At 36.0% G+C, this 17,428-nt stretch overlaps 1 protein-coding gene across 1 annotated transcript; it reads left to right on the top strand.

Moving 5' to 3' along the window:
- Positions 1-13,036: 13,036 nt before the first annotated feature.
- On the top strand, positions 13,037-17,113 carry LOC122507646. Its single transcript, XM_043620465.1, has 4 exons — positions 13,037-14,380; positions 14,470-15,514; positions 15,626-15,706; positions 17,109-17,113. Exons 1-4 carry the CDS (start codon positions 13,037-13,039, stop codon positions 17,111-17,113), a joined length of 2,475 nt encoding a protein of 824 aa, XP_043476400.1.
- Positions 17,114-17,428: the final 315 nt, after the last annotated feature.

The following is a 17,428-nucleotide window of genomic DNA, read 5'->3' as shown; positions in this document are numbered from 1 at the left end:
AAACTTAAAAGGGCAAATCCCTAAAGCTCCTTCAAGTCAACCTGCATACAAGTAAGGATGCACAGGTGCTCCTGATGCAAACAGCTAGGGAAAATGAGGTCGATATCCTGTTCTGCAGTAAACAGTATCAAGGAAGCGACCTCGCACCTTGGTATCAGGATAAGGCGAAGAGAGCCGCCATCAAGCTGTGCAACCCAGAATTGCGGGTTGACAAGTTCTTGGAGACAAGCAGCAGGTTTGTGTGGATAGAGGTGGCTAACATACGTATGTATAGCTGCTACTTCTCACCCAACGACCCGCTGACCACCTTCGAAGCCAATATAGTAGACCTAGAATCGAGCCTCATAGAATCCAAGCTGGATGTCATCATCACTGGCGATTTTAATGCAAAGTCGCCAGAGTGGGGTGAGGCGAGGCTCGACAAGAGAGGAATTCTGATTGGAGAAATGATCTCCAAGAACGATTTATTAGTTGTAAACCGGGAAAAAACATGGACGTTTAGACGAGGTGCGATCGGATCGATTATAGATCTAACGATCGCATCGTCTAATATATTTAGCCGCATAAGCGACTGGCGGGTCTCTGAGGAATATACAGCAAGTGACCACCAGTACATTGTGTTCTCAGTCTTAATGGGAGACACACGAGGAGAAAAAAGACAGGAAGCTCCTAGTCGCAAAACCTTCTCGTGGAACATTAAGAAAATCGACAAGGAGAAATTCGGCCGGTCCCTAAAAGAATCTATTTTAATTGAGGATTCTGGTTGGGTGAGGAGGCCGAAAAGTCTAAATGGAGAGGTGCGAGCGGTGCGAAATATAATCGTCACCGCTTGCAATGCGTCGATGCCACGTCGCAAAGGCGCCTTTCCAAGGAAAAAATCCTTGCAATGGTGGTCAGAAAAACTGGCCTCCTTGAGAAAGGAATGCCTCAAAGCAAGAAGGACATATACCCGATCTAAGGGAGATCCCTTGCTGAAAGAGGCTTTCAAGGAGGCGAAAAAGGACCTCAAGAAAGAGATCCGCAAGTCGCGACGCCGTAGCTGGAAGGACCTAATCGAGGAAGTCGATAAGGACCCATGGGGTCTGGCTTTTAAAATCGTGACTAAGAAAATAGTGACGAGGCAAAAGACCCCCGGCCTGGACAATCCCGATTGGGTCAGAAAGATAAAAAGTTCTTTGTTTCCTCCTGCGGAGCCATACCTTAGAAGGGACTGGAGTTTTTGCAAAATCGAAGAGGAAGAACTCTTCACACTTAGTGAACTGCAAAAAGCAGGCAAAAGATTGAAAACAGGCAAGGCGCCTGGAATCGATGGGATAAGTAACGAGATCCTAAAGTTGGTAATCGACACTTCACCCCAGATTCTGCTTCGATGCTTCAATCTTTGCCTTGAGAGAGGAGAGTTCTTTCGCGACTGGAAGCGACAGAGGTTAGTCCTCCTAAGGAAAGGTGAAAGACCTCTAGATAAGGTTTCATCGTACAGGCCTATATGCCTGTTGGATACGATGGGTAAACTTCTAGAGGATATGGTTCTGCAGCGAATGCAAAGCCACTTGACCGGAGAGAATAGTCTATCCGATCACCAATTTGGTTTCCGTAAAGGCAAGTCCACAGTTGATGCCATCCAGGCAGTTGTGGACATAGCCAAAGCAGGAAAAAACAAATTGGATAATGGATAATTATCTTAGCGACAGGTGGGTTATATATGAGGGAGACACCTGCACTCTCAGGGAAGAGATGCAGCGTGGGGCTCCTCAAGGCTCGAGGGTGGGTCCATTTGTATGGAATGTATCTTACGATGATTTTCTGCGAATGGATCTGCCCGAAGGTGCGATGATCATCGGCTTTGCGGACGACGCGTTGTTCGTGTGCACTGCCGAAAGTGAGGAGGCTCTTGGGACATTGGTGAACGAATGTCTGCGACTAGCAAAAAGCTGGCTGGATACCAGAGGTCTTGAAATGGCCCTGGAAAAGACCGAGGCACTGCTGGCCACAGACAGACGTGGTTATGAGCTCCCACGAATCGTGATAGACGGATTCGAGGTCAAGTAGAGTAAACAAATTAAATACCTTGGTGTGGAGTTGGATGGAAGGTTAAACTTCCACCACCACATGGCTACGGCGTCAAATAAGGCGATCGAGTGTGCGGCTAATCTTTCACGGTTAATGCCAAATGTTGGTGGACCCCGTGAACAAAAAAGAAGACTGGTGGCGAGTGTCGCTCTACGCAGCACCAGCATGGGCCCCATCCCTGAGGAGCAAAAGATGTGTTACCATCTGTGAAAAGATACTGTCGGCGCAGAGATCGATAACATCGCGTATCATCTCTGCATATAAGACGGTATCTATGAGTGCTGTGCAGGTCCTTGCAAGTGTCCCGCCAGCAGATCTTTTGGCGAGGGAAAGGGAAGAAATGTTTCTCTTTTCTAAAGAAACAAGTTCCTTGGATGAGGAGTTAAGACCAAGCAAGGGCCTGATTCGCAAAGAAGCGAGGCATAGGCTCATAGAAAGATGGCAGGAAAGATGGGATGGTGAGGAAAAAGGTCGATGGACTTATCGCCTTATCCCGGCACTCGCCACCTGGATAAATAGGAAACACGGTCAGGTTTCCTATTACTTGACTCAGGCGTTCACAGGTCACGGGTGTTTTAACTCGTACCTGTGTCGCTTTAAATTACGCGAGAACGAGGTGTGTGCATATTGCCAGTTCCCTGAGGACAACGCGGAGCACACCCTTTTCTCATGCAAGAAATGGGACTTGGAGAGGCGGGCCATGTTCGAAGGTGTAAACAGTCAAGTTACACCGGAGAACATGGTATCGCTGATGACCCAGTCGGAAGAGAATTGGCGGCAAGTCGAGAACTTCATAATCTCGGTTATGTCGAGGAAGGATATCGACGGCCGCCAAAAAGCGTAATTTAAACAGCTTTTAATTTTGTTCGTTTGTTTTTTATTAATTTATTTTGTGATTTATTTGTCCTTATACATTTTTTAATTGTTTGTGTTTTTTTTATTCATCTTTGTACAGTTTTATGTTTTCAATATTTTATACGCGTTTATTTTTTCTTTTTTTTATATATCCGTTTATAATTTTATCTTCTGACTTTTTACACTTAATTACACATTTGTTATTTTTAATTATTGGTGTGCTGTTAATTCCGCTTTATATTGAAATAGTTTTAAATTTTTAACTATTAACGCAGGATAACCGCAGAGAAAAGCAGAAAGTCGCATTAGCGACAGAGTTGGAGCGCCACCCTTGAAGGCTAAAGTCTTACGACAATTCCGAGGGAGGGTAAAGGGCTCCAGAAGAAGGGTTACGGGTTTTAGTGGGTCGGGCTGGCAGTAGGTCGCCAGTTTATTAAATTTACTATTTTATATATTTATTTTTCTTTTTTATATTTCCTTTTGTTTTATCACACCAACCCCACATAACCTTGGAGTGCGGAATCCAAGGTATCTGTAGGCAGATTTCCCAAAATTCCCTAAGCAAAAAAAAAAAAAAATAATAATAATAATCCTTATATGAAATCAGTAGATATGCAAATTAGGTAAAGAGAGACATTCTAATGTTATTCACTTTCGAAAGAGGAAGAAAGCAATAGCGTTAGATTTTCTGCGTTATAAACAGAGACCGATAATGTTATTTAGAATCTAGAAAGAAGGAGACAGTAAGATATTTAAAAGATATATATATATATAAAATTTAAAGAGAAACAAAAGGTCTGCTCGAGTACCTGGTCTATTGTTTGAAGGGTTTCTTTCAACCAGTAGCCAGTCTATTGAGTGACCAGTGAGCAGAGAGAGAGAGAGACTATGAATTAGTAGTTAGCATCAGTGCGAGTGAGATTCAAGCAAATTATATACAGGAGCGTTACTGTTGCATAGGTAGTAGGGTGGTCCAAAAATACATGGGAAAAAAGTAAAATCGTAATTTTAATGCTCTCACCCTCTAGGATTGTTCTATATGGAGAAAAAAAATACCCCTATTTTTTTGAAAATAAAAAAATATTTAGAGGTTGCTCAAAGAGCTCAAACTTTCCCATGTAAAATGCATGGGGAAAAAACACTTTTTCGTAGAATTTGTATAGAATTTTTGAAAATCAATATTTTTCATTCAGCAAACTCTGTTTCTCTTCAGAAGACTTTAAAGAATAGTGCTAAATTGTTTACTTAATCATTTTTTTAAATTAACTATTTTTCATAGTGCCCCAAAAAAACCCCATAAATTTCCAAATTATAAAAAAATCGTTAAAAAATATTTTTTACTATTTTTATCAAAGTTTTTTCCTAGATTATGAATAAATAACACAAATATTGATTTTTAAACATCATTCCATGTAATTGCTAATTTGTTTAAACAAATTATTATTGTTTAATTTTATCTTTTTAGCAAATTGAACTACAGAGTTGCGATTTTTTCTGAATTTTGCAACTTTTCAAACCGAATGTAACCAGTTACTAACAGTTAACTAAAAATCATAATTTGACCAATTGTTTAAACACATTACTATTGTTTAACTTCCACTTTTTATCAAATTAAGCTGCAAAATCGCAATTTTTTTCTCAATTTTGCATTTTTCCAAGCCAAATGTAACTAGTTACTAACAACAATCTAAGAATTACAATTTTACCAATTGTTTAAACAAATTGTAACTTTAAATTTGAAGCTATCACAGTAGTAATTTCAACGATGTAAATAAAAATTTTAGTACTTAACATTTTTATAATAATAAATTTCTTGTTCACAATTTTTACTTGATAATTAAGTCTTACATTAAATATCACCTCACAAAAAAAATAAAATGTACAATTAAGAAAAAGTTGCAACTCTGTAGCTCATTTTGATAAAAAGTGGAAGTTAAACAATAGTAATTTGTTTAAACAATTGGTAAAATTAATATTCTTAGTTAGTTGATAGTGACTGGTTACCTTCGGCCTGAAAAGTTGCAAAATTGAGAAAAAATCGCAACTCTTTAGCTCAATTGGATAAAAAGTTGTAAATAAACAATAATAATTTGTTTAAACAAATTAGCAATTACATGGAATAATGTTTAAAAAACAATATTTGTGTTATTTATTCATAATCTAGGAAAAAACTTTGATAAAAATAGTAAAAAATATTTTTTAACGATTTTTTTATAATTTGGAAATTTATAGGGTCTTTTTGGGGCACTATGAAAAATAGTTAATTTAAAAAAATGATTAAATAAACAATTTAGCACTATTCTTTAAAGTCGTCTGAAGAAAAACAGAGTTTGCTGAATGAAAAATATTGATTTTTAAGGATTCTATACAAGTTCTACGAAAAAGTGTTTTTTCCCCATGCATTTTACATGAAAAAATTTGAGCGCTTTGAGCGACCTCTAAATATTTTTTTATTTTAAGGGGACATTCCAGTTCAAAGTGTCAAAAAAATCGATTTTTTTTGTTTTTATTTTCGGATTTCTTATAGTGTCAAGAATACTCTCCTAAAATATTATTGCAAACTTCGAAGTAAAACAAAAGTTATACATCCTTATTCTTCGCCATGTCAAAGATGTTTTTGTATGCGGCTAAGCAATCCAATGATTTAAATGTTTTCTCATTTGCATTTTTTAAAAAAGACAAACAAAAATGTATTTGATGTTGCTGATCACAAATTAGATATCAAATTTTCAAAATTAAAAATGGCGGATCCAATATGGCGGAAAAAGAAATTTTTTTATTTTAATTTTTTTTTTGTTTAATTTTTTTTTCGTCCACCATATTGGATCCGCCATTTATAATTTTGAAAAAATGATGTCATATTCGTAATCAGCGACCCCATAAACCCTTGCGTAACGATTTTCAAGCAAATTCAATGATTTTGAAAAAAAATGTCCGACATATTGGATCCGCCATTTTGAATTTTAAAAATCTGATTCCATATTCGTAATTAGCGACCTCAAAAACTCCCGAGTAACGATTTCCAAGCAAATCCGATGATTTTTTTTTTAATTTCGAAACTTATGAACAAAAACTTTAAATGCGTTTTTCTCAAAATGTCTTTTTTTGATCTGGTAAGAGTGATATCTCGAGTTCTTCTGAAGCGATTTTAAAAAATCAAACGGCTTTTGATTCAGTGTCATCATGTCTATAAGTGGAACCTCAAAAACTGGAAAATTTCCAACTTCCTCTTTTTTATTAGAGAAATTCTGAATAAAAACACCTTTTTTTGCATATTTTGGGAAAAAAGTACTCTAAAAAAGAGGGGGGGGGAAGAAAATTCCACTTTTTTGAGGTTCCACACCTAAAGAAATATCTAACGAAGAGAATGTCACTTCGTTTTTGGTTTTATCTGTTTTAGAAAGTTTGGAATCGATCTTACCACCGAAAGTGGGCATTTTCGAAAATGGCGTATATCGCCGCCATTTTGAAATAAAAATGAAAATTTTTTTTTTTAAATTCTTAAATAAATTATTTATTACATGTAAAAGAAATTTTTTAAATAAATGTCATGGTTATTTTAATAATATATACTAAAAAAGCATACTTTTTGCCTGTTTTGAACTGGAATGTCCCCTTAAAAAAATAGGGGTATTTTTTTTCTCCGTATAGAACAGTCATAGGGGGTGAGAGCATGAAAATTACGCTTTTACTTTTTTTGGACCACCCTAATAGGTAGTCTATTTTATACTTGAGTATATACACACTGTAAAAAATTTAGGGAGTTAACGGACTCGGGAGTTAGGAGCAAAATTTTTCGAGTTAAAAATCAACTCCAAAAGAGAGTTAATTTCTAACTTCCTTCATTCAACACCCGCGCGAGTTATTTTTTTCTTGAAGAGTTAGCATTTGGGTGTGAAGTTTTAACTCTCTTTATTTAACTCCCCTAGCATTAACTCCCCAATGGGTGCGACTTTTATAGAATCCCCTGGGGAGTTAAAATTTAACTCCCTTTTTTTACAGTTTATGTATATGGGTCATTCTCTTTAACATTGTAATTTTTAAAAAATTACAGCTTGTAATATATAGTTACTTTTGCCGTATGACTTTTTTTCATTAAAATTTTTTATAAGACACTAGAGCATTATAAATGAATAAATGCTAACAAACAAAATTAATAGATTGTTTCAAAATTATCAAATTTTATCAGATTCTTTCAAAACTTGTTACTCGGGGGTTTTTGGGTCGATGATAACGAATCTGAAATCACTTTTTAGAAATTGGAAACGACGGATCCAATATGGCTGATAGTTTTTAAAATTTAATTAGGTTCGTTTAATAAATCTTATTATTCGGGGGTTAATAGGGTCGCTGATTCTGACTCTGAAGTCACTTTTGAGAAATCCTAGCATCATACTATTCTATAATGAAAATAAATTATATTATTATTGGGTACAAGTTTCAAGCGAATTGCATTAAATTATGACATTTTTTCAGCCATATTAGATCAACAATTTTTTATTTCTAAAAAGTGTTTTCAAATTCGTAATCAGTGATCACATAAAAGTAATTGTCTTAGGTTATAATAATTATAATGCTTTTTTTAAAAACTGCAGCATAGAATATATTTTAATTTTATTGTACCACTATTCAAGAGTACAAATGTAAAATATTAGTTAAAAATTACAAAAACTACTATTTTTTAAAAATCTAATTTTTGGCGCTTTTCTGAAAAACTGCCTACTTTTAGTATTTATTTCTATAATAAAATATTTATAATGAAACTTATCAATTGTGAAAACTTATTCTTTAATGTTTAATCTAATTAAATATGATAATTTGTCCTCCATATTGGATCCGCCATTTATATAAGGAAGCCTTATAGAGATGTCGATTTCCGAATTTTTTTTAAAATCAATTATATTTTTAAAAATATTCAAGTGTAGTCCTTAATAGAAAAACAGCTTTTTTTTTGCTGGAGTTTGAGAGTGACGATCGTGATTGGTTGTGAAAATGACATGATGACGGTCTCGAGTGGTTGAAATACGATGATGACGGTCGCTATTGGCTAAAATTTCATGATGTCAGTCGCTATTGGTTGAAAATATCATGGTGACGGTCGCTATTGGCTGAAATCCGATGATGACGGTCGCTATTTGTCAGAAATTGTAGCGGTGACGCTTGCTATTGGTTTCATTTTCTTTTGTTTACAAGAGCTTTAACAGTAGTTACAGTTTACAGTAGTTACAGTTTATTAACAGATTTTTGCAGTATATAATACAGAAAAATAAAAGTGCAAAGTGAAGAACACGTTTTTTTTCAAAATTAAAAAAAATAAGACGAAAAAAATTTTGGTGATTAAAAATAAGGATAAGGAGGTAAGTTTTTAAAAATTGTGTAAAATACTACTTTTTAATGATATAAAATAATTTTTTTTTGTAATTAAGAAATGCAAGTAATAAATTAACAACTTTCCCGTCTAAGTCACTAACATTATCTACTTTTTGAACAATTAAACTTGTAAAGAAATTTAAATAACTTTGTAGAATCATTTAAAAAATGCTTGATCTCGTCCTTGAGTTTGCCTTGTTTTATTAAAAAATTAATATAATTTCAGAAATACTTTATATGGTTTAATATTTTTTTAATAAATCTTAAACAAGTACCTAGTAAACAAAAACTAATTGAAATAAATTAAAAAGAATTCACAAAGAGTTTCAGTAAATCCCGCTATGTGACAAATACGAATTGGAGCTATGTTGCAATTTTTCTAAATTCGTCAAACTGTATTGAACTTCCAAACCTTCTATTCATACTAATTCAATGTTCAAGTTTTGGGGCCTTTAATTTTTTTTAATTCGTCAGCACGAATTCAATGCATGCCTTGGTCATTTCTTACGTTTTTATATTTGTTTAAATAAAGTAATAATATTCGGTATTTTTAATTGTATCTTATAGGACTACTGTTTGTGCAAACTTTCAACCCGATCCCAAACATTTAAAATTTGGACCTGGGTCACTTGACGTGGAACCCGTCAATTACACAGCCACACAAAAAAAATAAAGTGGTTTGATCTGGGGTCGAGACATATGTATTCCGATGTATTTCGATGCGCTGAATCCGAATCCGCCCTCAGAATTTGGCCAATGGGTCCTGGTTTCGCCCTAACCTCAAAAAATACCCTAAAATCGTTAAAATAGTCACTTTTGATTTATCAAAATTGAATCTAACCGCATGTTGATAATTTTCTAAGATCCCTTAATTTAAATAAACTATTTTATAAGCTTTTCAATTGAAAATTCCTATAAAACATTAAATCTATCGAACCTAACCTCAAAAACACATCTAAGATTATAAACAAACAAATTATACCATACACAGCACAATAAAAATTATGTAAGCTCATGAAAGTTACAACTTCAGGTGTTTTTATGATTGCTGATTACGAATCCGGTGTTAGTTTATCAAAATTCAAAATGGCGGATCCAATATGGCGAACAATATAATTAAAATTTGTTTTGATTGGCTTGAAAATCGTTACTCGGGGGTTTTCGGGGTCGCTGATGACGAATCCCATGTCGGTTTCTAAAAATTCAAAATGGCGGATCCAATATGGCGGTTTTTAATATTTTAACGATTATTTTAAATTTATTACTCGCGGTTTTTCGGGACCTTTGATAACGAATCCTATATCAATTTTTATAATCTTAAAGTCTTACGAATTGTTAGAAAACAATTCGTAAGAATTTAAGATTACACGGAAAAAAATTTTTACTGTGGGGAACAGCTAATTTCAAAAATAAATAACATAAAGAATCTATTCAACTAATTCAATGAATGATTTCCAATGCAGTAGTCAAACTGTTTCTCTGATATAGAGAAAATGAATTTCCCTGGTCAGCCATATTGGAAATATTTGACAATTTACCATTCTCATAGAAATTTCTCTAAAATCACAAATGTCAAATTTACATTTCTTACCTCTAAATACGTATTAATTTACTAATTTTACATTTTATTAGTTATAATATAAAAAATATAATTAATAGAATTTGAATATACGCTTTGAACATTAATTTAAAATGTTTTCATTCAAGTGTTATTTTGAGGTTACGTTGTTTTCAAAAGATAACGCAAGAAATATCATTTTCACTAGATCAGCGAAAATGGATTATCGATGGAGCTAAATCAGTGAAACTTATAGCTATTATAGTGATTGTTATCTCTACTTTAGTAGAACTTTTTTTAGCGTGTATAAAAATTGATATAGGATTCGTTATCAAAGGTCCCGAAAAACCGCAAGTAATAAATTTAAAATAATCGTTAAAATATTAAAAACCGCCATATTAGATCCGCCATTTTGAATTTTTAGAAACCGACATGGGATTCGTCATCAGCGACCCCGAAAACCCCGAGTAACGATTTTCAAGCCAATCCAAACAAATTTTAATTATATTGTTCGCCATATTGGATCCGCCATTTTGAATTTTGATAAACTAACACCGGATTCGTAATCAACAATCATAAAAACACCTGAAGTTGTAACTTTCATGAGCTTACATAATTTTTATTGTGCTGTGTATGGTATAATTTGTTTGTTTATAATCTTAGATGTGTTTTTGAGGTTAGGTTCGATAGATTTAATGTTTTATAGGAATTTTCAATTGAAAAGCTTATAGAATAGTTTATTTAAATTAAGGGATCTTAGAAAATTATCAACATGCGGTTAGATTCAATTTTGATAAATCAAAAGTGACCATTTTAACGATTTTAAGGTATTTTTTGAGGTTAGGGCGAAACCAGGACCCATTGGCCAAATTCTGAGGGCGGATTCGGATTCAGCGCATCGAAATACATCGGAATACATATGTCTCGACCCCAGATCAAAACACTTTATTTTTTTTGTGTGGCTGTGTTATGGAACATCAGAGGTAAATATGGAACGCGTAATTCTTTTTTTATTTATGTAAAATTTTTGTGGTCAATTATTTTAATTTGGTTCTTGTTGTAAACAATAGTTTAATATATTGCCTACAAAGTTACTCAGATGTTTTTATTTTTATTGTCATTGGCAACGAGAAAATAATTATTAAACATCGAAAAAGTGGAAAGGTTATTTCACAAAAGTGTAAAAATCTACTAATTTCTTCGAATTAAATTCGCGTTTAGTTTACAATTATTATCTATTATTATTTTGCTCTGCAGTACTAAATAAAGTTTTCTTAATATACAGACAAAGAAAATTTGTTATACTTGCTTTTATAATTAATTATAATAATTTGTTCTATAATTGCCCCAAATGGGAGGCAATTATGAAGCAATATTTATGTTTAAATAACTCCGTCAAATTTTTTTTTTGAAATGGAACTTAAAGGAATTCTTTAGAAGAATGTTCACAATATATTTGAATAGCTAATAAAATTTTTTTGTACACTTTAGATTTTTAGTGAAGAAGAAACTCAGAAAATCGCTAAACGAAAATTTTCAAACAAAAAAGTTGAGAAAATGTCATTTTCCACAATTTTTGGTTTTTAAAATACCAGTAAATTAGAAATTTATTATCGAATTAGGTTCAAAAATAGGTTAATCGAATCGTTTTATAATGCTCTACAAGTTGGTAACGATAATTTTAAGATTACTTCTACATTTTTTTACAAAATTTTCAAAAACATATTTTTTCTAAAATTTATGATTTTTAAAAGTTTAATATCTCCGGTTAATATAGACGAAAAATGTTAAATTAGGACTCAAGAGATGCGTTTAAAAAAACTACAAAATTATAGAAAATCATTTATAGGTGTCCTAACATTTTTTTAAAGTTATGGTCAAAAAACGTTTTTTTGGAAAATTAAAAATCCAAAAAAAATTTAGTTAAACTTTATTAATCTATCACAAAGTATTCTTACTTTATGTCCGCAGGTGAGATCGACAATTTAAAAAAAATTCAATTCAAAAGCTCTTCATGATTTTGAGATATTTATGAGAATGTGATGTTTACACACACACACACACACATAGGGAATGACATTATTTGAACTCCTGAGGTCAAATAACATAAAGATATGTCAAAAAATCGAACTCGAAAAATTTTGGTATTAAGTATTAGGTAATTTTTGTTTAATTAAAGCTTAAAGTCTATACTTTAATGATAAAATAAAGGGATTGTTAAAAAATGAAATTTCAAAATTGTTATTAACAATTCCTTTAAACAATTGCAAATTCAAGAATGTTCTCAATAGTTTGGGAAAATTAAATTACCCTGTATTGATGTACAAAACTCCAAGTATTAATTTTGAAAAAATTTCGCCTGTATTTTGGCAGAAAAATCTAGGCACAATTTCTATAATATAGAATGTTACTAATTTTTATTTTTTTAAATTAATCCTTGGAGTTTTTACATAATTTTTCAAGTCATTTGATCAATATTTTATTTAGACATTTTTAAAAAATGATAATTTTTAATGTTTTACAAAAATTTTAATAACTTCTAAAATACTGAATGCTTTTTAATAGTTTTAGGCTTATTTTAAAGGTGATTTTCTCCAGAATGAAAATTTTTTATAGGCATTAACGTGTAATTTTTTATAGAAAATTCAATTCGTCAAACTTAGATTAACAAAATTAAAAAAATTTTAAACAATCTTATTAACAGAAAAATAATTTTTAAAATATAAACATATGTTTTTATTAAATTAAGATTTAATTTAAGGTTACATTAAGGTTTTATTTTGTGTGTCAAAGGACCAGGAGTGGGCGCGCAACGCGCGCCCTTTTGGTTCTAGTAATAATAATAATAATCCCCGCCGATGGTTGTCCACTACCGAACATCATCGATGTCTTTGACGTGCTGGGAGAAGCGGATCCACTGCCAAATATCATTGATTTCTTTGATGTACTGGGAGAAGTGGATCCACTGCCCAACATCATTGATTTCTTTGATGGGCTGGGAGAAGTGGGTCCACTGCCAGACATGATTGATTTCTTTGATGAGTTGGGAGAGGTGGGTCCGCTGCCAGACACAACTGGCATCTTGGATATGTTCGGTAGACCTTGCCATGGTGGCGGGGCTTTTCACTAAAGGACAACCAACAGGGTGGTTCCCTGATATAAAAAACCAAAAAATTAATGAATATGAGTCAAGGTGTTAATGAATTACCCCAAGGAGGAACCCCGCAAGGGGACAATACTCCCGTCGGTCTTTCTAAGACCGTCGCAGGCCCCACGGATTTTGGGGGGGGCCAAAACCTAAATTGCTTGGATAGGGAGCTCAGTAGCTTCGAAAGAAATGTTGTTGAGCAAGTCGACATGATTCCAAAAATACTAAAAAGCATGTGGCGTGCCTGCAAGAAGCAAAAGAACATAAGTAAAGATGTTCAGGATGGTATGGTGGCTATAGGGAGGGCGCACGAGGTGATTTGCAGCAACTTGCGTTTTATCCCTGAGCCGTTTAAAAATCCTGAGCCTCATACTCTAAGTATGGATACGTCAAACTCGAATCCTGGTACGCCAAAGAAAGGAACTCAAGAGTTTGTTAAGGGAAGCGATATAACTGATAGAAAACGCGCCAGAGAGAACGAAAGTCCGGAGGCAAGTCTTCAGAAGGAAACTCCAGTGGAAAAGAGGGTTAAGTGCAAGGAAGCTCCAGCGCAAAACCCTATACTTCCAAAGGGAAGTGAAAAGATGGCCTCAGGGGAGACTTATGGTTCAGTCACCTCAAGGAATGCATCGGCAGAATCTGACGAATTTAAAGGAGTCAGCAGAGGAAACAAAGGACCTCCAAAGAAGAAGCCTGCAGGAAAGAAAAATGAGCTCCCCAAACATCATTTGAAGCTTAGGACAACGGAAGCAATTAAGATTTCAGCGAAAGACCCAAAGGCTTACAACGAAATCCTAAAAAAGGCGTTTGCAGCCGTAAAATCAGAAGAATCTGGAAATGAGGTCTTTCAGATCAGGAGAACTTTTAATCAGGAGGTCCTGATCGTGGTAAAAAAAGGAGGAGAGATTTTGAAATTTGCAGGAGCTCTTGCTTCAGTTTTAAAAACTGAAGCCGAGGTTATGCCTCTTGTGAATAAAAGAACTCTCGAGATAAAAGGACTTGACGAGACAGCGACAAGTGAAGACGTTGTTTCTGCCGTGAGGAGAAAGCTGGAAAAGCCTGACCTGGACATAGAGTGTAGACTTTTGCCACGTTTTAGTGGAACAAAAGTGGCGTTGGTCCGCCTGACTGAAGCGGAGAGCGATTCTTTGCTAAAAGTGGGCAAAATAAAAGTAGGATGGATAAATGCTGCAGTCAGAAAGCATTTAGAGGTAGCAAGATGCCAAAAGTGTCTTGTTTACGGACACGTAACTCGAAATTGCAAGGGCCCCGACAGAACTAAAAGCTGTCGGAGATGCGGCGGTGAGGGTCATATCGCAAAGAATTGCTCTATCAAACAGCCTAAGTGTTTGACGTGCTCTGACTTGGCTAAGACAGACGTACTTCATGTCGCCGGAAAAGGTTCTTGTCCGGTTTACAGAGAAGAGTTGCAGAGACTTAAAAAGGCAAATCCTTAAAACTTCTGCAGGTCAACCTGCACACGTGCAGAGAGGCACAGGCCCTTCTGACGCAGACGGCCAGGGAAAAGGGTATCGACATTCTGTTCTGCAGCGAGCAATACAGAAAAATCGACCTAGGTTCCTGGTATCAAGATAAGTCGGGTAGGGCAGCTGTCCAGGTGTGCAATCCCGAACTGAGGGTTGACAGATACCTGGAGACGAGCAGTGGATTTGTCTGGGTGGAAGTTGGAGACATACGAATGTATAGCTGCTACTTTTCGCCTAATGATCCACTGACGGACTTCGAAGCCGACATGGAAGAACTCGAATCGAGCCTTAGAGAATCCAGGTTGGATGTACTTGTCACTGGCGATTTTAATGCTAAGTCGCCGGAGTGGGGCGAGTCAAGGTTCGATAAAAGAGGCAAAGTGATCGGAGAAATGGTCTCCAGAAACAGTTTAATTACTGTGAACCGGGGAGGAGCTTGGACGTTCAGGAGGGGTGCAATCGGATCCATCATTGATCTTACGATAGCATCAACTCTCTTATTCAAACGCATAAGCGACTGGCGAGTCTCTGAGGAGTATACCGCAAGTGACCATCAGTATATCGAGTTTTCGGTCTCAGTGGGAGACACAGGAGGAGGCAAAAGACAGGAAGTTCCGTGTCGAAAGTGCCCCTCATGGAATGTGAAGAAAATCGATAAGGAGAAATTTGTCCGTTCCCTAGAAGAAGCCCGCCTTATTAAGGAATCGGGATGGGTGAAGAGGCCGAATACCCTGGATGCCGAGGTGCGAGCGGTAAGGAAAGTCATCACCACAGCTTGCGATGCATCTATGCCGCGTCGTAAGCGAACCCCTTCACGGAAAAGCTCGGTGCACTGGTGGTCTGATGCGCTGGCCTCCTTGCTGAAAGCGTGCTTTAAAGCTAGAAGGAATTATACCCGTTCTAAGGGAGATCCTTTGCTAAAGGAAGTATTTAAGGAGGCCAAGAAAAGCCTGAAAAAAGAGATTCGAGCGTCACAACGCCGTTGCTGGAAAGACCTAATTGATGATGTCGAGAAGGACCCATGGGGTCTGGCTTTTAAAATCGTAACTAAGAAATTAGGAACGAGGCAAAAGACCCCCGGCCTGGACAATCCCGATTGGGTCAGAAGGATTATAAGAGCTCTATTTCCTCCTGCAGAACAGTGGGTTAGGAAGGACTGGAGTACCTGCGAAGTCGGTGAGGAGGAACTCTTCACTCTTACAGAATTGAGAAATGCAGGTAGAAGATTGAAAACAGGCAAGGCGCCTGGAATCGATGGGATAAGTAACGAGATCCTAAAATTGGTTATCGACACTTCACCCCAGATTCTGCTCCGATGTTTCAATCTTTGCCTTGAGCAAGGAGAGTTCTTCCGCGACTGGTTGATGCCATTCAGGCAGTTGTGGACATAGCCAAAGCGGGAAAAAACAAATTGGGACCAAAGAAGAAGAAGGGCTTCTGCGCATTGGTGGCTATTGACATACGTAACGCGTTTAACTCCGCACGATGGAAAGATCTCATCCAGTCGATGATGAAGAGAATACCGCCCTACTTGTTGCGGATAATGAATAATTATCTTAGCGACAGGTGGGTAATATATGAGGGGGACCCACGAATCGTCATAGACGAATTTGAGGTCAAGTGGAGTAAACATATTAAGTATTTAGGAGTGGAGCTCGATGGAAGGTTAAACTTCCATTACCATATAGCGACGGCCTTGAATAAGGCGATAAAGTGTGCGTCAGACTTGGCACGACTTATGCCAAACGTTCGCGGACCACGTGAAAGGAAAAGGAGACTGGTGGTTAGTGTTGCCCACGCTAAGCTGTTTTACGCAGCAGCAGCGTGGGCTTCCTCACTTAAAACAAGAAGCAAAACCATTTGCGATAATATGCTGTCTGCGCAGAGATGTGTTACTACCCGTATCGTCTCTGCGTATAAGACGGTCTCGACGAGTGCTGTGCAGGTCCTTGCAAGTGTCCCGCCGGCAGATGGGATGGGGAGGAAAAGGGCAGATGGACCTATCGTCTGATTCCAACACTCACCACCTGGATAAACCGAAAGCATGGAGAAGTCTCCTATTATCTGACTCAGGCGCTCACAGGTCACGGGTGTTTTAACTCGTACCTGTGCCGCTTTAAATTACGCGAGGACGAGGTGTGTGCATATTGCCAGTTCCCTGAGGACAACGCGGAGCACACCCTCTTCTCATGCAAGAAATGGGACTTGGAGAGGCAGGCCATGTTCGAAGGTGTAAACAGTCAAGTTACACCGGAGAACATGGTATCGCTGATGACCCAGTCAGAGGAGAATTGGCGGCAAGTCGAGAACTTCATAATCTCGGTTATGTCGAGGAAGGATCTCGACGGCCGCCAAAAAGCGTAATTTAAACAGCTTTTAATTTGTTTGTTTGTCTTTTTTATTAATTTATTTTGTGATTTACTTGTCCTTCTACATTTTTTAATTTGTTTTATGTTTTCAATATTATATACGCGTTTTTTTTCTTTTTTTTATATATCCGTTTGCAATTTTATCTTTTGACTGTTTACACTTAATTAAACATTTGTTTTTTTTATTACTGTTGTGCTGTTAATTCCGCTTTTATATTGAAATAGTTTTAAATTTTTAACTATGGACGCAGGTTAACCGCAGAGAGAGGCAGAGGGTCGCATTAGCGACAGAGTTGGAGCGCCACCCTCGAAGGCTAAAGTCTTACGACAGTTCCGAGGGAGGGTAAAGGGCTCCAGAAAAAGGGTTACGGGTTTTAGTGGGTCGGGCTGGTAGTAGGTCGCCAGTTTATTAAATTTACTATAATATATATTTATTTTTTCTTTTTTTATATTTCCTTTTGTTTTATCATACCAACCCCACATAACCTTGGAGTGCGAAATCCAAGGTATCTGTAGGCAGATTTCCCAAAAGTCCCTAAGCAAAAAAAAATTAATAATAATAATAATAATA

This window comes from Leptopilina heterotoma, unplaced genomic scaffold (genome assembly GCF_015476425.1).
Source record: "Leptopilina heterotoma isolate Lh14 unplaced genomic scaffold, ASM1547642v1 Lhet_50, whole genome shotgun sequence".
Classification (NCBI taxonomy): Eukaryota; Metazoa; Arthropoda; class Insecta; order Hymenoptera; family Figitidae; genus Leptopilina; species Leptopilina heterotoma.
The sequence above is the reverse complement of the archived record's forward strand: the minus strand, read 5'-3'. Positions and strand labels throughout refer to the sequence as shown.

What these genes read in the sequence shown, in the direction of transcription:
- LOC122507646 (XM_043620465.1), top strand. Translation starts at nt 13,037, where the DNA reads ATGAGTCAAGGTGTTAATGAATTACCCCAAGGAGGAACCCCGCAAGGG. An exon ending in CTGACTTGGCTAAGACAGAC is followed by an intron (nt 14,381 to 14,469) that starts GTACTTCATGTC and finishes AAACTTCTGCAG; the next exon opens with GTCAACCTGCACACGTGCAG. An exon ending in TGTCGAGAAGGACCCATGGG is followed by an intron (nt 15,515 to 15,625) that starts GTCTGGCTTTTA and finishes TTCCTCCTGCAG; the next exon opens with AACAGTGGGTTAGGAAGGAC.